The 25495-nt window shown below is 38.9% G+C and overlaps 1 protein-coding gene across 15 annotated transcripts in view; it reads left to right on the top strand.

Annotated features, from left to right (window-relative positions):
* The window catches only part of ITGB6 (integrin subunit beta 6), a 174289-nt gene that overhangs the window by 132840 nt on the left and 15954 nt on the right, over positions 1-25495 (top strand). For 14 of the 15 annotated variants that reach the window (XM_024354918.2, XM_024354914.2, XM_024354917.2 and 11 more), the window contains 4 exons: positions 2115-2249; positions 2463-2880; positions 13725-13947; positions 16444-16541. In XM_024354918.2, the coding sequence (XP_024210686.1) occupies positions 2115-2249; positions 2463-2880; positions 13725-13947; positions 16444-16541 (874 nt within the window). The remainder of the gene's footprint in view (positions 1-2114; positions 2250-2462; positions 2881-13724; positions 13948-16443; positions 16542-25495) is intronic. The other variant, XM_054679065.1, reaches the window with a different exon arrangement.

The raw sequence follows: 25495 nt of genomic DNA, 5'->3' as shown, positions 1-25495 counted from the left end.
AAATCTTCTGTCCTTGTTTTACTATCTCAGAAATACTAAGAAGTGTCTATTATTCTTAAATGAAACAATCTTGCACTGGAGTTATTATTGGAACTTTATGATTCACAGGGCAAAGTCTGTAATAGATCCTGGCACTAGTTCAAATTATTTTTCTACTGTTATTTTTAAATGTATGCTAAAAAGAATTTAAAATATGGGGACACATAGACTGAATTTCTTTCTAGTCTATAAAAAGAGAGAGAAGGAAAGAGAATATATTGAGAGAAAACATAAAATGCTTCTGACTGACCTCTAGTAGGGCAGAGGTAGACAATTTGTGTTTATAACTTTGTGGCTACAAACTTCAGCTCGGTGTTTTACAGTGCCGTATTGATATTTTTAAAAAACCTTAAATACCGATGTGTACTTATCTGATCATCATTCACTAATTTTCTTTCTTCCCTGATCGTATAATAAAAGCTACCGAAATATCAGCAATCCCAAGGATAAGTTCCTCTGCTTGTGTTTAAATTCCAGGAGGGAATTGACTTGGTTTCTTTTGTTTTTCCTGGTTCATAAGAGATGCTCAAAAAATGAATGAATGAAACTATGAAAAATACAAATAAGCGTTTATGTCCTTTCCTTGGGAAATTCACACTAAAATATTCCTGGTCAAATTTGCAATATGCTGTTAAATTATAGCAATGCTGAAATTTCCTTTATTTAGGTCAGATCATGTCATCCACTAGTCCTCATAATTGCTATCGCAGTCTTCTAGCTCATATCCCTTAATTTTTATTTAGCTCCTGACTCTATCTCCAACATTGCTTCCATTTTAATCTTATTATTTCAGTATAAACAGATTTTGGAGGAAGGCAGGGTCATTTTACTATACATTTGGCAAACTTACACATAAAGTATCAAAGCATCTCATTTCTCCATAAATATATACACCTACTATATACCCAAACAAATTAAAAATAAAACAAATTTTTTAAAAATTACACTTAAGGGAAATTTGAAGCCGAATATGCTTTTTAAATGCCAACAAGAAAATGGATATGTGGACTTAAAACTTTTGGATTAACTGAAGTGTAAATTAATTCATAATATTTTTATATTGGTTTTATTCTGTTTTTCTATTTTTCATAATTTGGTTTGGTTCACCTACAATACAGACTTTCATTTTATAAGTGAACAAGGAATAGAGAAAGTAAAATGATAAACTTCTTGAGGAAAGAAAGCATTCTTATAGTATTCCCCAGACCTAACTCTACACTAAATACATTCCAATATTGATTTTAAGGCACACTTTCCCACCACATTTTAACATCTCTAAAATTGAGCTCCATCTTACAATTGATGGTGAGTTACAATCACCATTGTGGTGCCAGGCAGCAGTCATGATGTAGTTTTCATGGACTATTGTGATTGTACTTACTTCAATTCATTAGAGGCATTGTTGCTACATAAATATTAAGTTTAATTGCTGTTTTAAAATATATTTTAAAATGTGTACTATGATTTGATATTGAGATGAAAAGTTTATTATGTATGCAGAAATGTACCAAAACAGAGCAGCAGGGTGTAAATTTGTTATCAATGAAGCAAATATTCATTGGTGGAGGAATGACTTCAATTCTGGATTCTTTGCAAAGCAACAAACAGCTGGTTTATGGGAGCTAAGAAATCATGATACACATAAAGGAAGCTGTTGTTTAATTTTGTTACTGAGATATAAGCAAAAGAATTGCCTTTTATATGCCAATCTATGCAACTCAGGGCAGGAGAATTTGCCAAATCCTTCAGAATGGATAAAATGATTTTCAAAGCAATGATAGATGGATAGGACTGATTCATATGGTGTGCAGAACCATCTTGAGGTATTTTGTCATAGTTTAATTGTCGTAAGATAATGGTGTATCTTATAATGTTGGCACCTTAGATTTGATAATATATAAAATGTATATATGATTGCTCACTTTCTTGCTTTTGATTGATGATATACTGAATTTCTTTAGACACCCAATTTAGTTTTATTTATTTGTAGTTCAATGAACATGATTCACGGTTTCTTCTTCTGGCTATATTTTTGGGGTTGTGACTTCACTGAACTCTTTATGTTGCAACTAAAGGAACTGCGGTCTGAGGTGGAACTGGAAGTATTAGGAGACACTGAAGGACTCAACTTGTCATTTACAGCCATCTGTAACAACGGTACCCTCTTCCAACACCAAAAGAAATGCTCTCACATGAAAGTGGGAGACACAGTAAGTAGCTGGCTAGTAGATAGTCTGAATAAATACCTGGATGGGTCAGAAGTTAGCTGAGCTCACTGAAGCTGGATTTCTTTCAAGAATTTTAAAAGCAATTTTCAAAGATTTTCTAGTAAATGCTTTTGGCAAAGCTGATTTCCGTGAAGCCTTGTTTCACCTCGTGCATTTTGGTGGATGGAGGGAGATAATTAGTATTTTCTTTTCCAGGCTTCCTTCAACGTGACTGTGAATATCCCAAACTGCGAGAGAAGAAGCAGGCACATTATCATAAAGCCTGTGGGGCTGGGGGACACCCTGGAATTACTTGTCAGCCCAGAATGCAACTGTGACTGTCAGAAAGAAGTGGAAGTGAACAGCTCCAAATGTCACCACGGGAACGGCTCTTTCCAGTGTGGGGTGTGTGCCTGCCACCCTGGCCACATGGGGCCTCGCTGTGAGTGTGGCGAGGACATGCTGAGCACAGATTCCTGCAAGGAGGCCCCAGATCATCCCTCCTGCAGCGGAAGGGGTGACTGCTACTGTGGGCAGTGTATCTGCCACTTGTCTCCCTATGGAAACATTTATGGGCCTTATTGCCAGTGCGACAATTTCTCCTGCGTGAGACACAAAGGGCTGCTCTGCGGAGGTAGGCTATGTTGAAATCCATCTTACCCTGTGGCTGCTCAAGTATCAGCAAGGGGCTTGGCATCCTCTGCACCTTCCAGCTTCCTGGGCACAGTAGGTGCTCAATAAATATTTGCTGATCAGCCTTAGACCTAGGGTAACTGAATTTTCTCTTGTAGGTTTTCTGGCTCTAACATTCACTTGGGGTGAAATTTCTGCCAACTGAACTTATGTCTATTATTGTTTCCCTAAGCGTAGATGAAAGATATAAGTGCCTTCTCTCTGGTTGACACCCGGACTCTACAAAAGTGCCTGTTATATGAACTCCATTACCTTCCAGGTTTTTCTGGACCAAGCAGCTGTGTCTGACTGACCTTTTCTTTTTTTTTCTTTTTTTTTTTTAATTATACTTTAAGTTTTAGGGTACATGTGCACAACCTGCAGGTTTGTTACTTATATATACATGTGCCATGTTGGTGTGCTGCACCCATTAACTCATCATTTAACATTAGGTATATCTCCTAATGCTATCCCTCCCCCTTCCCCCCACTCCACAACAGGCCCCAGTGTGTGATGTTCCCCTTCCTGTGTCCATGTGTTCTCATTGTTCAATTCCAACCTATGAGTGGGAACATGTGGTGTTTGGTTTTTTGTCCTTGTGATAGTTTGCTGAGAATGATGGTTTCCAGCTTCATCCATGTCCCTACAAATGACATGAACTCATCCTTTCTTATGGCTGCATAGTATTCCATGGTGTATATGTGCCACATTTTCTTAATCCAGTCTATCATTGTTGGACATTTGGGTTGGTTCCAAGTCTTTGCTATTGTGAATAGTGCCACAATAATCATACGTGTGCATGTGTCTTTATAGCAGCATGGTTTCTAATCCTTTGGGTATATACCCAGTAATGGGATGGCTGGGTCAAATGGTATTTCTAGTTCTAGATCCCTGAGGAATCGCCACACTGACTTCCACAATGGTTGAACTAGTTTACAGTCCCACCAACAGTGTAAAAGTGTTCCTGTTTCTCCACATCCTCTCTAGCACCTGTTGTTTCCTGACTTTTTAATGATCGCCATTCTAACTGGTGTGAGATGGTATCTCATTGTGGTTTTGATTTGCATTTCTCTGATGGCCAGTGATGATGAGCATTTTTTCATGTGTCTGTTGGCTGCATAAATGTCTTCTTTTGAGAAGTGTCTGTTCATATCCTTTGTCCACTTGTTGATGGGGTTGTTTTTTTCTTGTAAATTTGTTTGAGTTCTTTGTAGATTCTGGATGTTAGCCCTTTGTCAGATGAGTAGATTGCAAAAATTTTCTCCCATTCTGTAGGTTGCCTGTTCACTCTGATGGTAGTTTCTTTTACTGTGCAGAAGCTCTTTAGTTTAATTGGATCCCATTCATCAGTTTTGGCTTTTGTTGCCATTGCTTTTGGTGTTTTAGACATGAAGTCCTTGCTCATGCCTATGTCCCGAATGGCATTGCCTAGGTTTTCTTCTAGAGTTTTTATGGTTTTAGGTCTAACATTTAAATCTTTAATCCATCTTGAATTGATTTTAGTATAAGGTGTAAGGAAGGGATCCAGTTTCAGCTTTCTACATATGGCTAGCCAGTTTTCCCAGCACCATTTATTAAATAGGGAATCCTTTCCCCATTGTTTGTTTTTGTCAGGTTTGTCAAAGATCAGATAGTTGTAGATATGTGGCATTATTTCTGAGGGCTCTGTTCTATTCCATTGGTCTATATCTCTGTTTTGGTACCAGTACCATGCTGTTTTGGTTACTGTAGCCTTGTAGTATAGTTCGAAGTCAGGTAGCGTGATGCCTCCAGCTTTGTTCTTTTGGCTTAGGATTGACTTGGCAATGCGGGCTCTTTTTTGGTTCCATATGAACTATAAAGTAGTTTTTTCCAATTCTGTGAAGAAAGTCATTGGTAGCTTGATGGGGATGGCATTGAATCTATAAATTACCTTGGGCAGTATGGCCATTTTCATGATACTGATTCTTCCTACCCATGATCATGGAATGTTCTTCCATTTGTTTGTATCCTCTTTTATTTCATTGAGCAGTGGTTTGTAGTTCTCCTTGAAGAGGTCCTTCACATCCCTTGTAAGTTGGATTCCTAGGCATTTTATTCTCTTTGAAGCAATTGTGAATGGGAGTTCACTCGCGATTTGGCTCTGTTTGTCTGTTATTAGTGTATAAGAATGCTTGTGATTTTTGTACATTGATTTTGTATCCTGAGACTTTGCTGAAGTTGCTTATCAGCTTAAGGAGATTTTGGGCTGAGATGATGGGGTTTTCTAGATATACAATCATGTCATCTGCAAACAGGGACAATTTGACTTCCTCTTTTCCTAATTGAATACCCTTTATTTCTTTCTCCTGCCTGATTGCCCTGGCCAGAACTTCCAACACTATGTTGAACAGGAGTGGTGAGAGAGGGCATCCCTGTCTTGTGCCAGTTTTCAAAGGGAATGCTTCCAGTTTTTGCCCATTCAGTATGATATTGGCTGTGGGTTTGTCATAAATAGCTCTTATTATTTTGAGATACGTCCCATCAATACCTAATTTATTGAGAGTTTTTAGCACGAAGAGCTGTTGAATTTTGTCAAAGGCCTTTTCTGCGTCTATTGAGATAATGATGTGGTTTTTGCCATTGGTTCTGTTTATATGCTAGATTATGTTTACTGATTTGTGTATGTTGAATCAGACTTGCATCCCAGGGATGAAGCCCACTTGATCATGGTGGATAAGCTTTTTGATGTGCAGCTGGATTTGGTTTGCCAGTATTTTATTGAGGATTTTTGCATCGATGTTCATCAGGGATATTGGTCTAAAATTCTCTTTTTTGGTTGTGTCTCTGCCAGGCTTTGGTATCAGGATGATGCTGGCCTCATAAAATGAGTTAGGGAGGATTCCCTCTTTTTCTATTGATTGGAATAGTTTCAGAAGGAATGGTACCAGCTCCTCCTTGTACCTCTGGTAGAATTCGGCTGTGAATCCATCTGGTCCTGGACTGTTTTTGGTTGGTAAGCTATTAATTATTGCCTCAATTTCAGAGCCTGTTATTGGTCTATTCAGAGATTCAACTTCTTCCTGGTTTAGTCTTGGGAGAGTGTATGTGTCGAGGAATTTATCCATTTCTTCCAGATTTTCTAGTTTATTTGCATAGAGGTGTTTATAGTATTCTCTGATGGTAGTTTTTATTTCTGTGGGATCAGTGGTGATATCCCCTTTATCATTTTTTATTGCATCTATTTGATTCTTCTCTCTTTTCTTCTTTATTAGTCTTGCTAATGGTCTATCAATTTTGTTGATATTTTCAAAAAACCAGCTCCTGGATTCATTGATTTTTTGAAGGGTTTTATGTGTCTCTGTTTCCTTCAGTTCTGCTCTGATCTTAGTTATTTCTTGCCTTCTGCTAGTTTTGAGTGTGTTTGCTCATGCTTCTCTAGTTCTTTTAATTGTGATGTTAGGGTGTCAATTTTAGATCTTTCCTGCTTTCTCTTGTGGGCATTTAGTGTGATAAATTTCCCTCTACACACTGCTTTGAATGTGTCCCAGAGATTCTGGTATGTTGTTTCTTTGTTCTCGTTGGTTTCAAAGAACACCTTTATGTCTGCCTTCATTTTGTTATGTACCCAGTAGTCATTCAGGAGCAGGTTGTTCAGGTTCCATGTAGTTGAGCAGTTTCGAGTGAGTTTCCTAATCCTGAGTTCTAGTTTGATTGCATTGTGGTCTGAGATACAGTTTGTTATAATTTCTGTTCTTTTACATTTGCTGAGGAGTGCTTTACTTCCCACTATGCGGTCAATTTTGGAATAGGTGTGGTGTGGTGCTGAAAAGAATGTATATTCTGTTGATTTGGGGTGGAGAGTTCTGTAGATGTCCATTTGGTCTGCTTCGTGCAGAGCTGAGTTCAATTCCTGGATATCCTTGTTAACTTTCTGTCTCATTGATCTGTCTAATGTTGACAGTGGGGTGTTAAAGTCTCCCAGTATTATTGTGTGGGAGTCTAAGTCTCTTTGTAGGTCTCTAAGGACTTTCTTTATGAATCTGGGTGCTCCTGTATTGGGTGCGTATAAATTTAGGATAGTTAGCTCTTCTTGTTGAATTGATCCCTTTACCATTATGTAATGGCCTTTTCTCTTTTGATCTTTGTTGGTTTAAAGTCTGTTTTATCAGAGACTAGGATTGCAACCCCTGCCTTTTTTTGTTTTCCATTTGCTTTGTAGATCTTCCTCCATCCCTTTATTTTGAGCCTATGTGTGTCTTTGCAGTGAGATGGGTTTCCTGAATACAGCACACTGACGGGTCTTGACTCTTTATCCAATTTGCCACTGACTGACCTTTTAAATGTATATGACTTTGGAAAAGTAAAAACTAGGTAGACTGCTAAATGAGCATGCTACCAAGGATAAGGAGCACAAAAATATATTAAATGGGCTTTCAGGGCCTTCACTTATTCCACAAATATTTATTAAACACCTACTATATGACACATACTAGGTTAGGCACTGAGCATAAGAAAGATGAGTAAGTGCATGTGTGAAAAAGCCTACAGGAAGGACAAAGACGGAAAATTACTCGGAATATCTTGAGAAATTTGAGAAAAATTTAAAGTAGAAATATGTATGTTTTAATATCCTACATAGATGTAAAATCGCTATAGTTTAACGATATATTGTATATGACTATTGTAAAATCATTCTTTTATATATATGCACACATATATATAAGTGTAATCTATTCAGAAAAGAATTATAAATATGTTCATATACTCTTAAACAGTATACATTTGTCTTATAGATTGAAATATTAACTGAATGCTGAATTTAAGCTTCAATATCTCTGTTCTTCACACTATTTAAGCAGACAGCTATTCAAATCAGAAAGCCATTATCTTTATAGAAAACTAAGCAAGTTATGTTTTTAAAAGACAGTGTTAGGAACATATAAAAAAGACTAATTTTGGGGGAAATAAAAGACCTGAAAGAAAGAAGCATCAAAGAAATCCAGGCTTTCTGAAAACCATTTGATACCCTTAGAAGTGTACCTACCTTTCATTTCTTTGCTGCTGCTGTTGCAGCCAATAAGTTCTTCTGAGAATATATGCCTTTTTTCCCTCCAGAGAGTGAAAAATTTATGGTCTGTTCTGATCGAGACACATTTCTCTCCCTTTTCATTTAAAGGTTTATTTCCTGGTTTAATAGGTGTGTTTCCAAACCCACATCAGTCCTCTTTTCACATGATGCAGATGGGGCACAATCTGAAGGTGACAAGAAGCCAGCCAAAGGCCGTCACCACATCACAGAGAGGATATATTGGGCAGAATCCCATATTGCATGTCTAATAGGAATCTTGTAATAAAATACATGTTCAAAACACTTGAGATTACCTTTCAAAAAGCCCTAAGTGTAATCTAACAAAATATAATAGAGATACTAACACGACCTATATTTCACCCTTTAAATCTTGGATCAAAGAGATCTAAGGCAGTATAAAATGCTGAACTCTGTTTAGCAACAGAGCTTTGCTTGATGGTCTTTCACTTTATTTTTTACCATGCATGAGGAACAGAAATAAACTAAAAAAGACTTGATCTGTGGATTGTAGCTAGGAAGTTCTGACAACAGTGCGTCTCTTTTGAATCAGGTACAGTGATTGCTACAGAAATTCTATTTAGAAAATACGATTTATTTAGCTAGACTCAGAAAACTTCACCAATGCCGATTTCCTTCAACCATTACTGTTTCTCAAAAGCTATTTTGGTTTTTAGTAACATCACAAAGGATGTTGCTCTATAATTAGTAACTTTTCTTTCAAATGGTATAATGAAAGTAAATGCAATTATAACAAATGGTTAACAAATGGTCATGGAGTACCTACTATGTGCCTGGCATTGTGCTTAGTGCAGGGACAAAAATTGTGCCTGGCATTAGAATAGACACTCTGCTGCTGCTGTTGTTTTATTTGCAACAGAGGATCAAACATGCTACAGCTCACAACTTGTGTGGATCTCCAGTTTGTAACTAATATACTCAGCAATGTGCCACTTTTCTGAAGAGCTATTATCGCAATGTTCTTTTTCATACAGCTTCTTTCATCCATCTGTAAGCACTCAAAGATACAGAGCTCCATTGATTTTTTCCTTGCCCAAATTCCATTAGTCTCCTATATTTTGATTCTAAGAGATGGAAACTAACAGGCAAATGATATTAGAGAAACACTTCCTGCCATTATGCACTTACAGTTATTGTCAATGGCATTCCAGAAAGATCTATCCCTCTGAAATAGCATGGTAATTTTTTCTTGATCTTTGGTTATCATCTTGTCCCTCCATGAAACCAATATGAAAGTTTTGTTGTTGTTGTTGTTGTTGTTGTATGAACCAGTACTCTAGATAACTGGTTGTTTGAGGATATCAATTAGCAACTTTGGAAACCAGGTCAGTGGCTCTGGAAGGCCAGGAGAGAGGAGGGCTTCTAAATTCTGAGAGGAGCTCCGTGTTTTTGCCATGATGGTCCTTTTCTACTGCTCCAGGAAGGATTTTCTAAATTTCTGCCAAGTACTTTCTACATGCAATAATATACTTGAGCATTCTCAAAGCATTTGGAAATGCATCTTTCATTTAATAATATTTGTAAATCATATTAATTTTCCAGAATCAACTGTAATATGGGATTTCTTTCTATCATAAGTTTCCCCTTTTGTTGAGGAAGAAACAAAAAGATATTGTAGTTTAGAAGATCATTTACATGTAAAAATGAAATTAATGGCTTTGGCCCAAATCATTTAATTATTCTTTGCTTTGAATTAATTATGTCAATTATAAATTGTATAGGTTATGAAACACAGTTGAAATATATCTTAATATCATGAATCCAGGTAAATTTCAACTCATCTTTCATTAGACAAATAATGCACACAAACACACACTTTAAGATGGTGTGAAACTCATATAAATTTAGTGTGTTGCTCGACTTACAGTGATGTTATGTCTGGATAAACCCATTATTTTACATTTTACAATGAGTTTATCCAGACATAATCCTATCATAAGTTCAGAAGCATCTATACATACGTGTGTGTATGTGTATATATAGAGTATATAGAGAATATATATATAGAGAGAATATATATGTATATACATATAATCATCCACCACATAATGACGATTTTGTCAACAACACAGTACATATACAACAGTTGTCCCATAATTTTATAATACTGTATTTTTACTGTACCTTTTCTATGTCTAGATACACAAACGCTCACCGTGGTGTTACAATTGCCTCCAGTACCCAGCACAGTAACATATTGTATAGGTTTGTAGCCTAGGAGCAATAGGCTATACCATATAACCTAGGTGTGCAGTAGGTTTACCATCGAAGTTTGTGTACGTATACTCTATGGTGTTTACACAATGATGAAATCACCTAATGATGCATTTCTCGGTACATATTCCCATTGTTAAAAGACACATGACTGTGTGTGTGTGTATACACACATATACATATATATATACACACACACATATATATACATATATGCACACACATACCTACAGAAATCAGGATCCAATTTCAAAATCTTTGTGTCTATCATCTTTGTTTGGTGATTTTTGACCAAAGAATTAAGCCCAGGACTCTCCTACTCCAATTTCCTTAGAGCCCAGTCATCAAGATAGAAAAGTAAGCCACTTACTAGACCAAAGTTTACAAGAGAAAGTCCAGAATTCTTCCTTCTACAGTGAACTTGGCAGTGTTTCCTACAAGTAGAATCCTGTTTCACTTGTGATTTTTTTCTACATCTACTTTGTTTTCAGTAAAAGTATAGGAATTTTAATACTGATAGATAATTTTGTTTACAAATTCTTCCTACTGGATAGTTTTCAGAAATAATGGCAGTAACTAACACTTGTATAGTGCTTATTTATGGGCCAGGTACCGTTCTAAACACTGTTATATACTGTCTTAGGTAATCCTAAATTTTGCTGGAAGAGCAAAACTTGGGAGGCAAAATGCCTAATGCACATTTCTTTTTTTTTTTTTTTTTTTTTGAAGAAAAGTATCAGTTACGAGAGTTTGCAAATAAGTGTTATTTGTTTGAAACATCCAACACCTATGTTAGTGTCTTGCGCATGGCAGGCACCCAGAATAATATTATGGAAATGACACAGAAGCCCATTATTTTAAACACTTTTAAAATCATTTTTGAAGTATTTCATACATCATTAAGTGGCCATATCAAAAGGGGCTCTTTAGGATTAGATGGGCTACTTGTCTACAGCAAAAGTGTCCAGGTGCCTCCCTCTTTAACAGTGTCTGCCCCAGGCCTCTGCAATATCACTTCTGTTCCCTTCCTACCTCTCAGTCTCTTCTGTAAGGATCCTTTTTTCTGATCACATTTTAAGTCCTGAAGCTCTCCAGAGTTTTTCTCACTCTACCTGCTTGCCCTAGATGACCTGATCCATGACAGCTTCAAGTACCACCTTTCCCTAATGGATCCCAAACCCCAAACTTCAGGCCCATATATATATTCAGCCTCCTACTAGGATGTCCCACAGGCCCCTTGAGCTCCTCAGGGCCAAAAGTGAACTCATCATCTTCCCTACCCAAAGCTGCTTCTCCTCCTCTGTTTCAATAATCAGGTTCTACTCTGTGCCAGGCATTGGTGACACGGCAGTGACCATGAGCTAGCTTCCATTCCAGTTCAGTGAAAAGCCACATCATCCATCTGGCTGCTCAGTCTAGTCACCTGGGGGAGAATTCCATCCCTCTGTCTCTTCCCTCAACCCTCCGCCTGGCACCAATCGCACCCACACCCTGAGCATTCCATGCCCAAATATATATTCTTTCCTCGCTGCTCCCATGGGCACCGCCTTGGTTCATGGTCTCATATCTTCTTGCCTCCACTCCTGATTTTTCTGTCTGTAGCTTGACCCTGTCTACTGATGCTAAAAAATGTCTAGACAAAACTTTCAGGATAGAAGCTCTTCCTTCAGCCAATAAGGCTTTTCGTGGTCTGATTTCTGACTTTTTGTTATCCTTTCCATTTCCCCACCTGCCACACTCCATATGCAACTTTGGCTGTATCCATAGGAAAGTTCTATGGGTATTAAGCAGGTCACATGATTCCACATGTATTCCTGAAATGCATACAACCTTTTTTTTTTTTTTGTATTTTCTACCCGTATCTTTCAAATTTAGCTCAAGCATTAATTCCTTTGGAAACCCTCAAATCTCCAGTTTAATTTGGAAACTATTCCCCTATGTATATTTATTAGTAGTAGTATTCATTAGCCTGCCTCCTATACTAAATTATAAGTTCAATGACCTTGTCTTATTTAATTTTATATCCTCATACCTAATACAATCTTTGGCACATAGTATATGCTCAATTAAAGTGTGTTATGTAGGGAATTTTTTTAGCACTCAGTGTATGCTTATGGGACATCTAACTGGTGAATGTAAAATTAGGAGATATATACATTATGTCATCCAGTCACAAGCATTGGAAGTAGACTTTATTCCCTCTGTTTTATAGATGAGGCTCTCATGATCACACAGCTTGAGTGATATAGAGGGGTGGGCTTTAATCCAGGTCTGTCTTGCATCATTATCATATGGCATCTTAACTAAAAGCAAAATATAAAAATAACTAACTAAATAAATAAATATGCACAGAGACACACATTCACATCAAATATCTTTTACGTGCTTTCTGGATTATCTCATTTGGTCTGATTACAAATTCTATTTCATATAATATGTGGATGAAAAGAGCCAAACTCTGTAAAATATTCAAAGAGATTTATTCTGAGCCAAATATGAGTGACCATGGCCCGTGACACAGCCCCAGGAGATCCTGAGAACCTGTGCCTAAGGCAGTCAGGGCACAGCTTGGTTTTATGCATTTTAGGGAGACATAAGACATCAATCAATACATGTAAGATGCACATTGGTTCTGTTCAGAAAGGTGTGACAACTCAAAGGGGATGGGCAGGACTTTCAGGTCATAGTGGTTGGTGATTGGTTGAAAGAGTCTATCTAAAGACCTGGAATCAATAGAAGGGAGTGCCTGCGTTAAGATAAGGGGTTGTGGAGAACAGGGTTCTTATTATGCAGATGAAGAGTCCAGGTAGCAGGCTTCAGAGAGAACAGATTGCAAATGTTTCCTAGAAGACTTAAAAAAGGTTCCAGATTCTTAGTTAATGCTCTCTTGGATCAGGAAGAAGATCTGGAAAGAAAAGGGGATTCTCTGCAGAATGTAGATATTCCCCACAAGAGACAGCTTGGTCAAGCCATTTCAAAATATATCAAAGAAATATATTTTGGGGTAAAATACTTTACTTTCAGGACCTGCTATTTATCATGTTGGTATCTTATTGCTACAAAGAGTCTGCTTTGTCAGTCTTAAGGTTTCTGTCTTTTTGTTAATGTTGGTCAGCTGTGCCTGAATTCCAAAGGGAGGAGGGTATAATAAGGCATGTTGGACCACCCACTCTCATCAAGGCCTGGACTAGTGTTTCAGGTTTAGTTTAGAATGCCCTTGGCTGAGAGGAGGGGTCCATTCAGTTGGCTGAGAGGCTTATATTTTTATTTATGGTTTACAAACATAAAGTAAGCAAGTGGATCTTCAGTTAGGAGACCAGATCTAAGTATGCACAATTAGCAAGACACATTTGATACAATATATCTACACTCATACTGCACCCCTCACACACACACTTTTTTTCTCATTTTTTTCTTGTCTTTTGATGACGGTGCTTAAAGACAAAGAGAAAAGATGCCCCTCACCCCCTCAAATCTGCAAGTGTTTTGGGGCTGTGAGAAGCATAGAGCATTTTGTGTTACAGGTAACGGCGACTGTGACTGTGGTGAATGTGTGTGCAGGAGCGGCTGGACTGGCGAGTACTGCAACTGCACCACCAGCACGGACTCCTGCGTCTCTGAAGATGGAGTGCTCTGCAGCGGGCGCGGGGACTGTGTTTGTGGCAAGTGTGTTTGCACAAACCCTGGAGCCTCAGGACCAACTTGTGAACGATGTCCTACCTGTGGTGACCCCTGTAACTCTAAACGGTAATGTCTCTGCTTTTCTCCATTCCTTATGTGGATAGGTTAATAGTGATCAAACTTACAGTGGCATTTTGTAAACTCAGACCTCAGATTGTATTTGCTGGTTTGGTCTCCAAACATCCATCAAAACACACACAAACCCACAGGGCCTCTGTGATCTTCAGCCTGGAACATCAATCTCTCGCTTACCTCCTTCTCAGTCCTGATTATCCAGAATCACAATGTCACGTTTCTGCTAGAGACTAGCGTGGGGAAGTAGAGCTGATGTCCCACACTGATAACATCAGATTGCCTCTCCATTACAATACCAGCCACACAGAAGGAATCCCCTGGAGGTAGACGGATGACACCCACATGCAGTCAGTAGCTTTTCAGGGGAAACAGACAAGCTTCTTTCTTATCTAGAAGTTTATAGCCTGACCTTACTGATTCATTCCTATCTATAGACTCACAGAGGCAAAGAGGCAGAAAGACTATCTTAGCTTTCAATTCTCTCCTGCTTCTTTACCACCCATGCTCTTTGGCGCCTTTCTTTGGTTGCCATTATACACAGCTATTGTGTATTGTGTTTTCTTTTATATCATATGCACAATAACAACAATGAAACCTCACAATTTCTTAATGAAATTGGGGCCACATTTGTAGGTCAAGTGAAGCAAGCCTCCAAAGTGGCTCTTATGATATTGCAGTGGATAATGTATTATGCAGCAAATAAGCTTCAGCATTTCAGGTTTTCATGAACTCTGATGCCCAAAATGGTGACATTTGCATTTCTGACATAAACAGAGTGAGAAAAGCAATTTTTCACTCAGTGGTTACTCACCATTCAGGTGTCAAAACTTCTCTGCCACTGTCACTGGCAAACTAAGACAAGACGCATGCCAGGAGAAGCATGAGGACATGATTAGGATGATTTGAATAGGATCTAATGGAAAATGTCCCTTCAAGATGTTTCTTCTATTACTTTTCTGTTTTATCTTCTCTATAAATATGATTCAATCTTAAATCTGAATTTCAAGATAGGAAATTAACAATCAAAGCCATTTGAATTTGGGGAATCAGGTAGTGACCTCCTTGGGATTTATGTTAGTTTTGAGATGAGTCCATTTTTCCATTTATTCATGCATGTATTCATTTATCAATGAGGTATTAAGTGCCTACTATATGCCAAGAATCATGTTATGCCATGGGCAAAGCAATGATGACTGAAACAGCTACAGCCTCTGCCTTCACAGGTGCTGGGAGTCTAGTGGGAAAGATAGACATCTTTTAAAGTCATTGCAATGCTGTCTAGGCTGACAGTTTTAACAGGGGAAATAGAGAGTGCTATGGAACTCTACAGCAGGGGATAAGGCTACCAGACTAGCTAGGGCAGCCATCATTGAGATGCACAAAGACAAAGAGATATTAAGAGCTTCCACAATCACCAGACCCCCTCAAAGCCACTCCAAATAAATATACAATCTAGATAAATGCAATGTATTTGCAATGCCAAGGCAACTTCACAGTAAAACCTTCCCCACTGCCAGATAGGTTGCCCTTCCTGTGGAAAAACCCTGAGGCTTCCACTGCAAAGGAACTGATTGGTCTAAGGTTTAGTGAAGGTTTGCCTAAGGAAGTGCAGTCTCAGCTGAGATTTGCTGAGTTATGGGTGCAGGTGGGGTGTTTCAAGCACTTAGCAGAGCATACATTTCCATGGCCAGAGGAGACAGAGACAGCATGTGTGTCCACAGTAAGAAAACTTTTGCAGTTTTTGAATTACAACAAGCACAATCTATTTGTAAAGTGATTTTCAGCACAAGATTAATTCAGGGTCTAAATTTTACTTTGCTCTATAGATGTCTTTAGAGTAGCTTAATTCTTGGAGAATGTTCTTGGAAATGTACTTTTCTATAAATAGTGATCTTTTATTTAAAAGCCTGTATTAATGAGGATCCAGGCTCTAATCCACAGCTTTTGAGATCCAGGCTCTAATCCACACCTTCATTAAGACTTAGACTTATTCAAAAGAGTTATAGAAAAGTGAATTGTGAAAATAATCATATAAGACATATACAAAGTCCACTAATCATTCTTGGAATTCTGGTTAAGGTATAGACCATTTCTGTTAAGAAATTCAAAACTTCTCCCAGTCTCTAATCATATTTTAGGAACATACGCTCTCTGTAGGAAAAAGTAAATGAAAACAGCTAAATCAATTTATTTTCTTTGATTGTTTGTTTGTTTACTTAACCATTCAGGAGCAATCATTACAGGTAAATGAAAATAGTAGCTATTATCAAGACTGGCCCAGGGAACATTGATTACTGAGTGGAACTCAGAATAATTCAGTGTTCACTTGGACATTACCCTACTATCCTTTTGAAAGTAACAAAAGATAATGACATCTATGAGATACTCCTATAGCACAAATTGCAACAACAGCAGTAAAGCAATATTCAAGCTGCAAATCTATTTTCCACCAGCATGAACTGATACACTGTTGGATACTGTCCACAGGAGCTGCATTGAGTGCCACCTGTCAGCAGCTGGCCAAGCCCGAGAAGAATGTGTGGACAAGTGCAAACTAGCTGGTGCGACCATCAGTGAAGAAGAAGGTTCTGCTTGTCTTAAATTGTTTTGCATTTCCTTATGTAGTTCTTGAGAGGCGTAGTTCTTGACCCTCTGTGAATCGAGGGCTATTTAGTAGCTTGACCTTATTTGTACCAGGGCATTAGCTCACTCACATTCATTTTTTAAGAGTAAATGCATCCTATAAGACTAGAAACTTGATGTCTCAGGACACAAGCATTTCAAAGTCGTAGCTATTCTATTTGACTTCACTCTGTTGCCAAGTTCACCTCTGCTTAACAAATTCAACTGTAGAGAATTCCAGAATGCTATATTTTTCAAACTAGAAATGGAGAAAAATTGAAGAAATGGCTAAATGTTAACCCCCAAACCTGAATTCACCCTTTATCATCCAATTGCTTTATTTCAAGATAAGATAAAGCCAACTGTAAAACAGTGTTCCAGATGGTGGCTCCAAGATACTGGGTGGTTTCTGGTTAGTGGCCATTTTTCCTCTCCTCCATATACTTTTATTCCCAACCTTCCAAACATGGGCATTACAATGACCATCCTCAATTCCCTGTTGCCTCACCCCCAAAATACAAGAAAGACCTATTCTCTTTAACGGCTAAGCAAACTTCTCTTGCTTTCATCTGTCATTTTAAATTTAATTACTTAGAATCAGAGTCTAGTGGCAAAGTTTCACCTCAAATATTTAAATAGCTTGTTTTTTAACTGGCAATACCTTTTAAACAATAATTTGTGGACTTTAAAACAAAGATGATGACTGACTCTTCCAACAGAGACAACCTGGGAGAATTTAATCTGGTATCATCCTGAACTCGCTGCATTATCATGCAGCTCAGGGTAGAATTGCTACTCTGCACACATTAGAGATGTGGCCAAGATGTAGCTCAGGTGAAGTGAAATAATTAAGCCAATAATGTATGACCCTCCAGGATGTGTCTCTTGAATAGATGGAATTAGAATACGGAAATTAATCCATTTCCAGCATGGATTCAGTTAATGAACTTTATATTGTTTTGAAGACTACTTATATTATCTGAAAATTTAGAGTTCTAACTATGCACAATTGGATTACCCTATATGGAGGGTCATGATACGTGCTCATAAAACCCCTCACCAATGCTTTTCTTGTGACCAAAGATAAACATGCCAAATCGCAGTAAATTGGACAAAATGGTGTGCACCTTACATTACTACCAAAGGCGAGATACATGAAAGCACTGAGCAGGCAGCATCTGTGGACTTCCCACATTAGTACCTGGTGCAAAGTCCTAGCATCACCTTCTGGGCTCATTTCACAGCAAGCACTGGGGATATTTACCAAGTGTTTCTGAGAAATGCATAAAAATTGCAGAAAATGCTCTGCAAATTGCTAAGCCTCAATTCACTAGCAACATGGGAAATCTAATGTGTTGAGGAAAAAAAGGAGTAAACCTTACATACATGTAAATCATAATGGCATGAACAAGGTACTTACTATATTTAAGTACACAGGTTTTTTTGAGTAGATTATCATAAATGCTGAAATTGGAGAGGAAGACTAGGGCTCCAGTGGCATTTAAAATACTTACATTATTCTTTTTGTGTATTTGACTAAATTATTTCAAAATAGGGAGATACAATTATTTGTAACTCAGCAATTGAAAATAAAAATTGGATTACTAATACCATTTAAAGCACTAATCTGGATGAATTTGAGAGAAAAAAATGTTTTTAATTCAGACTGTGTTTAAAAGCCACTTTTCTAATGAGCCATTTTATAAGCTTTATTTCAAGTTACTCATCCAGTTATGTTACTGATCATACTACCTTGAAATGATCGCATCATATTTGTCTTTTAACAACCTACCCTTCCCCCAACAAGAGGAATTTTATTTTACTCCTGGGGAGTATTTTACTTCCCAGGAGTAAAAAAAAAAAAAAGCATAACTTTATAATCTGTATGAATTGTTCCTCAATTATGCTGTGGGTGGGCATATCAAAAACATGTTATTAACCTTATTCATCCCATTTTACTGAGAGTCTTTTTTTTTTTTCTTTTTTTTTTTTGAGACAATGCCTTACCCTGTCTCCCCGGCTGGAGTGCAGTGGCGTGATCAAGGCTCACTGCATTCTAGACCTTCCAGGCTCAGCCTCATGAGTACCTGGGACTATAGGCACATGCCACCATACACAGTGTAATTTTTTGTAGTTTTTGTAGAAATGGGGTTTTGCCATGTTGGCCAGGCTGGCCTCGAACTCTGAGCTCAAGGCATCTGCCCGCCTCAGCCTCCCAAATTGCTGGGATTACAGGCATGCACCACAGTGCCCAGCTTGAGGTCATATTTTTATTTACCCTAACATACATGTACTCAGAGAATTGTTTCTCAAAGTATATTGCATGCAACCCTAGATATGAAAACATTACATAGAAAAAGGCGCCCCTGGTAATATAAATCTTAGAAATAGGAAACTAGGTTTCTTGTTTTCTTTGCAGGACTTCTGAGAGTTGTTATGCATTTAAATTAAATGTGCATTGTGAATCATCAGGAATGGTAAGGGGAGGAATTGGAATAAATAAAGGATTCCCAAACTTATCTGACCATAAACCCCTTACTTTTTCCTTGGGAAACATTGTTGTTTGTTTGTTTTCGTTTTTGTTTCTTTGAAAACTGTTAACTAATCCTAGACCTGAGGTCTTAAACATATGGCCATCTTGACTCAGTGGTGCAGATGCTTTGTATTTTTCTTTTTCTTTTTTTTTTTAATTTTATTATTATTATACTTTAAGTTTTAGGGTACATGTGCACAATGTGCAGGTTTGTTACATATGTATACATGTGCCATGTTGGTGTGCTGCACCCATTAACTCGTCATTTAGCATTAGGTATATCTCCTAATGCTATCCCTCCCCCCTCCCCCATCCCACAACGGTCCCTGAAGTGTGATGTTCCCCTTCCTGTGTCCATGTGTTCTCATTGTTCAATTCCCACCTATGAGTGAGAACATGCGGTGTTTGGTTTTCTGTCCTTGTGATAGTTTGCTGAGAATGATGGTTTCCAGTTTCATCCATGTCCCTACAAAGGACATGAACTCTTCATTTTTTATGGCTGCATAGTATTCATGGTGTATATGTGCCACATTTTCTTAATCCAGTCTATCATTGTTGGGCATTTGGGTTGGTTCCAAGTCTTTGCTATTGTAAATAGTGCCACAATAAATATATGTGTGCATGTGTCTTTACAGCAACATGGTTTCTAATCCTTTGGGTATATACCCAGCAATGGGATGGCTGGGTCAAATAGTATTTCTAGTTCTAGATCCCTGAGGAATCGCCACACTGACTTCCACAATGGTTGAACTAGTTTACAGTCCCACCAACAGTGTAAAATTGTTCCTATTTCTCCACATCCTCTCCAGCACCTGTTGTTTCCTGACTTTTTAATGATCGCCACTCTAACTGGTGTGAGATGGTATCTCATTGTGGTTTTGATTTGCATTTCTCTGATGGCCAGTGATGATGAGCATTTTTTCATGTGTCTTTTGGCTGCATAAATGTCTCCTTTTGAGAAGTGTCTGTTCATATCCTTCGCCCACTTTTTGATGGGGTTGTTTGTTTTTTTCTTGTAAATTTGTTTGAGTTCATTGTAGATTCTAGATAATAGCCCTTTGTCAGATGAGTAGGTTGCAAAAATTTTCTCCCATTTTGTAGGTTGCCTGTTCACTCTGATGGTGGTTTCTTTTGCTGTGCAGAAGCTCTTTAGTTTAATTAGATCCCATTTGTTAATTTTGGCTTTTGTTGCCATTGCTTCTGGTGTTTTAGACATGAAGTCCTTGCCCATGCCTATGTCCTGAATGGTATTGCCTAGGTTTTCTTCTAGGTTTTTATGCTTTTAGGTCTAACATGTAAGTCTTTAATCCATCTTGAATTAATTTTAGTATAAGGTGTAAGGAAGGGATCCAGTTTCAGCTTTCTACATATGGCTAGCCAGTTTTCCCAGCACCATTTATTAAATAGGGAATCCTTTCCCCATTGCTTGTTTTTGTCAGGTTTGTCAAAGATCAGATAGTTGTAGATATGTGGCATTATTTCTGAGGGCTCTGTTCTATTCCATTGATCTATATCTCTGTTTTGGTACCAGTACCATGCTGTTTTGGTTACTGTAGCCTTGTAGTATAGTTTGAAGTCAGGTAGCATGATGCCTCCAGCTTTGTTCTTTTGGCTTAGGATTGACTTGGTGACGCAGGCTCTTTTTTGGTTCCATATGAACTTTAAAGTAGTTTTTTCCAATTCTGTGAAGAAAGTCATTGGTAGCTTGATGGGGATGGCACTGAATCTATAAATTACCTTGGACAGTATGGCCATTTTCACGATATTGATTCTTCCTACCCATGAGCATGGAATGTTCTTCCATTTGTTTGTATCCTCTTTTATTTCATTGAGCAGTGGTTTGTAGTTCTCCTTGAAGAGGTCCTTCACATCCCTTGTAAGTTGGATTCCTAGGTATTTTATTCTCTTTGAAGCAATTGTGAATGGGAGTTCGCTCATGATTTGGTTCTCTGTTTGTCTATTATTGCTGTATAAGAATGCTTGTGATTTTTGTACATTGATTTTGTATTCTGAGATTTTGCTGAAGTTGCTTATCAGCTTAAGGAGATTTTGGGCTGAGATGATGGGGTTTTCTAGATATACAGTCACGTCATCTGCAAACAGGGACAATTTGACTTCCTGTTTTCCTAATTGAATATCCTTTATTTCCTTCTCCTGCCTAATTGCCCTGGCCAGAACTTCCAACACTATGTTGAACAGGAGTGGTGAGAGAGGGCATCCCTGTCTTGTGCCAGTTTTCAAAGGGAATGCTTCCAGTTTTTGCCCATTCAGTATGATATTGGCTGTGGGTTTGTCATAAATAGCTCTTATTATTTTGAGATACGTCCCATCAATACCTAATTTATTGAGAGTTTTTAGCATGAAGCACTGTTGAATTTTGTCAAAGGCCTTTTCTGCATCTATTGAGATAATCATGTGGTTTTTGTCTTTGGTTGTGTTTATATGCTGGATTACATTTATTGATTTGCGTATGTTGAACCAGCCTTGCATCCCAGGGATGAAGCCCACTTGATCATGGTGGATAAGCTTTTTGATGTGCTGCTGGATTCGGTTTGCCAGTATTTTATTGAGGATTTTTCCATCAATGTTCGTCAAGGATATTGGTCTAAAATTCTCTTTTTTTGTTGTTTCTCTGCCAGGCTTTGGTATCAGGATGATGCTGGCCTTATAAAATGAGTTAGGGAGGATTCCCCCTTTTTCTATTGATTGGAATAGTTTCAGAAGGAGTGGTACCAGCTCCTCCTTGTACCTCTGGTAGAATTCGGCTGTGAATCCGTCTGGTCCTGGACTTTTTTTGGTTGGTAAGCTATTGATTATTGCCACAATTTCAGAGCCTGTTATTGGTCTATTCAGAGATTCAACTTCTTCCTGGTTTAGTCTTGGGAGGGTGTATGTGTCAAGGAATTTATCCATTTCTTCTAGATTTTCCAGTTTATTTGCATAGAGGTGTTTGTAGTATTCTCTGATGGTAGTTTGTATTTCTGTGGATCGGTGGTGATAGCCCCTTTATCATGTTTTATTGCATCTATCTGATTCTTCTCTCTTTTCTTCTTTATTAGTCTTGCTAGAGGTCTATCGATTTTGTTGATCTTTTCAAAAAACCAGCTCCTGGATTCATTAATTTTTTGAAGGGTTTTTTGTGTCTCTGTTTCCTTCAGTTCTGCTCTGATTTTAGTTATTTCTTGCCTTCTGCTAGCTTTTGAATGTGTTTGCTCTTGCTTTTCTAGTTCTTTTAATTGTGATGTTAGGGTGTCAGTTTTGGATCTTTCCTGCTTTCTCTTGTGGGCATTTAGTGCTATAAATTTCACTCTGCACACTGCTTTGAATGTGTCCCAGAGATTCTGGTATGTTGTGTCTTTGTTCTCGTTGGTTTCAAAGAACATCTTTATTTCTGCCTTCATTTCGTTATGTACCCAGTAGTCATTCAGGAGCAGGTTGTTCAGTTTCCATGTAGTTGAGTGGTTTTGAGTGAGTTTCTTAATCCTGAGTTCTAGTTTGATTGCACTGTGGTCTGAGAGACAGTTTGTTATAATTTCTGTTCTTTTACATTTGCTGAGGAGTGCTTTACTTCCAACTATGTGGTCACTTTTGGAATAGGTGTGGTGTGGTGCTGAAAAAAATGTATATTCTGTTGATTTGGGGTGGAGAGTTCTGTAGATGTCTATTAGGTCTGCTTGGTGCAGAGCTGGGTTCAATTCCTGGGTATCCTTGTTAACTTTCTGTCTCGTTGATCTGTCTAATGTTGACAGTGGGGTGTTAAAGTCTCCCATTATGATTGTGTGGGAGTCTAAGTCTCTTTGTAGGTCACTCAGGACTTGCTTTATGAATCTGGGTGCTCCTGTATTGGATGAATATATATTTAGGATAGTTAGCTCTTCTTGTTGAATTGATCCCTTTACCATTGTGTAATGGCCTCCTTTGTCTCTTTTGATCTTTGTTGGTTTAAAGTCTGTTTTATCAGAGACTAGGATTGCAACCCCTGCCTTTTTTTGTTTTCCATTTGCTTGGTAGATCTTCCTCCATCCCTTTATTTTGAGCCTATGTGTGTCTCTGCACGTGAGATGGGTTTCCTGAATACAGCACACTGATGGGTCTTGAGTCTTCATCCAATTTGCCAGTCTGTGTCTTTTAATTGGAGCATTTAGCCCATTTACATTTAAAGTTAATATTGTTATGTGTGAATTTGGTCCTGTCATTATGATGTTAGCTGGTTATTTTGCTCGTTAGTTGATGCAGTTTCTTCCTAGCCTTGATGGTCTTTACATTTTGGCATGTTTTTGCAGTGGCTGGTACCAGTTGTTCCTTTCCATGTTTAGTGCTTCCTTCAGGAGCTCTTTTAGGGTAGGCCTGGTGGTGACAAAAATCTCTCAGCATTTGCTTGTCTGTAAAGGATTTTATTTCTCCTTCACTTATGAAGCTTAGTTTGGCTGGATATGAAATTCTGGGTTGAAAATTCTTTTCTTTAAGAATGTTGAATATTGGCCCCCACTCTCTTCTGGCTTGTAGAGTTTCTGCCGAGAGATCCACTGTTAGTCTGATGGGCTTCCCTTTGTGGGTAACCCAACCTTTCTCTCTGGCTGCCCTTAGCATTTTTTCCTTAATTTCAACTTTGGTGAATCTGACAATTGTGTGTCTTGGAGTTGCTCTTCTCGAGGAGTATCTTTGTGGCGTTCTCTGTATTTCCTGAATCTGAATGTTGGCCTGCCTTGCTAGATTGGGGAAGTTCTCCTGGATAATATCCTGCAGAGTGTTTTCCAACTTGGTTCCCTTCTCCCCGTCACTTTCAGGTACACCAATCAGACGTAGATTTGGTCTTTTCACATAGTCCCATATTTCTTGGAGGCTTTGTTCATTTCTTTTTATTCTTTTTTCTCTAAACTTCCCTTCTCACTTCATTTCATTCATTTCATCTTCCATCACTGATACCCTTTCTTCCAGTTGATCGCATCAGTTCCTGAGGCTTCTGCATTCTTCACGTAGTTCTCGAGCCTTGGCTTTCAGCTCCATCAGCTCCTTTAAGGACTTCTCTGCATTGATTATTCTAGTTATCCATTCGTCTAATTTTTTTTCACAGTTTTTAACTTCTTTGCCATTGATTTGAATTTCCTCCTGTAGCTCAGAGTAGTTTGATCGTCTGGAGCCTTCTTCTCTCAATTCGTCAAGGTCATTCTCCCCCCAGCTTTGTTCCATTGCTGGTGAGGAGCTGCATTCCTTTGGAGAAGGAGAGGCGCTCTGCTTTTTAGAGTTTCCAGTTTTTCTGCTCTGTTTTTTCCCCCATCTTTGTGGTTTTATCTACTTTTGGTCTTTGATGATGGTGATGTACAGAAGGGTTTTTGGTGTGGATGTCCTTTCTGTTTGTTAGTTTTCCTTCTAACAGACAGGACCCTCAGCTGCAGGTCTGTTGGAGTTTGCTAGAGGTCCACTCCAGACCCTGTTTGCCTGGGTATCAGCAGCGGTGGCTGCAGAACAGTGGTGGCTGTAGAACAGCGGATCTTGGTGAACCACAAATGCTGCTGCCTGATATTCCTCTGGAAGTTTTGTCTCAGAGGAGTACCCGGCCGTGTGAGGTGTCAGTCTGCCCCTACTGGGGGTGCCTCCCAGTTAGGCTGTTCGGGGGTCAGGGACCCACTTGAGGAGGCAGTCTGCCCGTTCTCAGATCTCCAGCTGTGTGCTGGGAGAACCACTACTCTCTTCAAAGCTGTCAGACAGGGACATTTAACTCTGCAGAGGTTACTGCTGTCTTTTTGTTTGTCTGTGCCCTGCCCCCAGAGGTGGAGCCTACAGAGGCAGGCAGGCCTCCTTGAGCTGTGGTGGGCTCCACCCAGTTTGAGCTTCCCAGCTGCTTTGTTTACCTAATCAAGCCTGGGCAATGGCAGGTGCCCCTCCCCCAGCCTCGCTGCCGCCTTGCAGTGTACAAGGCGGCTGTGCTAGCAATCAGCGAGACTCTGTGGGCGTAGGACCCTCTGAGCCAGGTGCAGGATATAATCTGGTGTGCCATTTTTTAAGCCCATTGGAAAAGCGCAGTATTAGGGTGGGAGTGACCTGATTTTCCAGGTGCCGTCTGTCACCCCTTTCTTTGACTAGGAAAGGGAACTCCCTGACCCCTTGCGCTTCCCGAGTGAGGCAATGCCTCGCCCTGCTTTGGCTCGCGCACGGTGCGCGCACCCACTGACCTGCGCCCACTGTCTGGCACTCCCTATTGAGATGAACCCGGTACCTCAGATGGAAATGCAGAAATCACCCATCTTCTGCGTTGCTCACTCTGGGAGCTGTAGACTGGAGCTGTTCCTATTCGGCCATCTTGGCTCCACCCCCCTGCTTTGTATTTTTCACACCCTCCCTGGACCTTCCCAGGCCCACATCCTCACCCCTGTTTTCACATTT

This window comes from Pan troglodytes, chromosome 13 (genome assembly GCF_028858775.2).
Source record: "Pan troglodytes isolate AG18354 chromosome 13, NHGRI_mPanTro3-v2.0_pri, whole genome shotgun sequence".
NCBI classification, from domain to species: Eukaryota; Metazoa; Chordata; class Mammalia; order Primates; family Hominidae; genus Pan; species Pan troglodytes.
The sequence above is the reverse complement of the archived record's forward strand: the minus strand, read 5'-3'. Positions and strand labels throughout refer to the sequence as shown.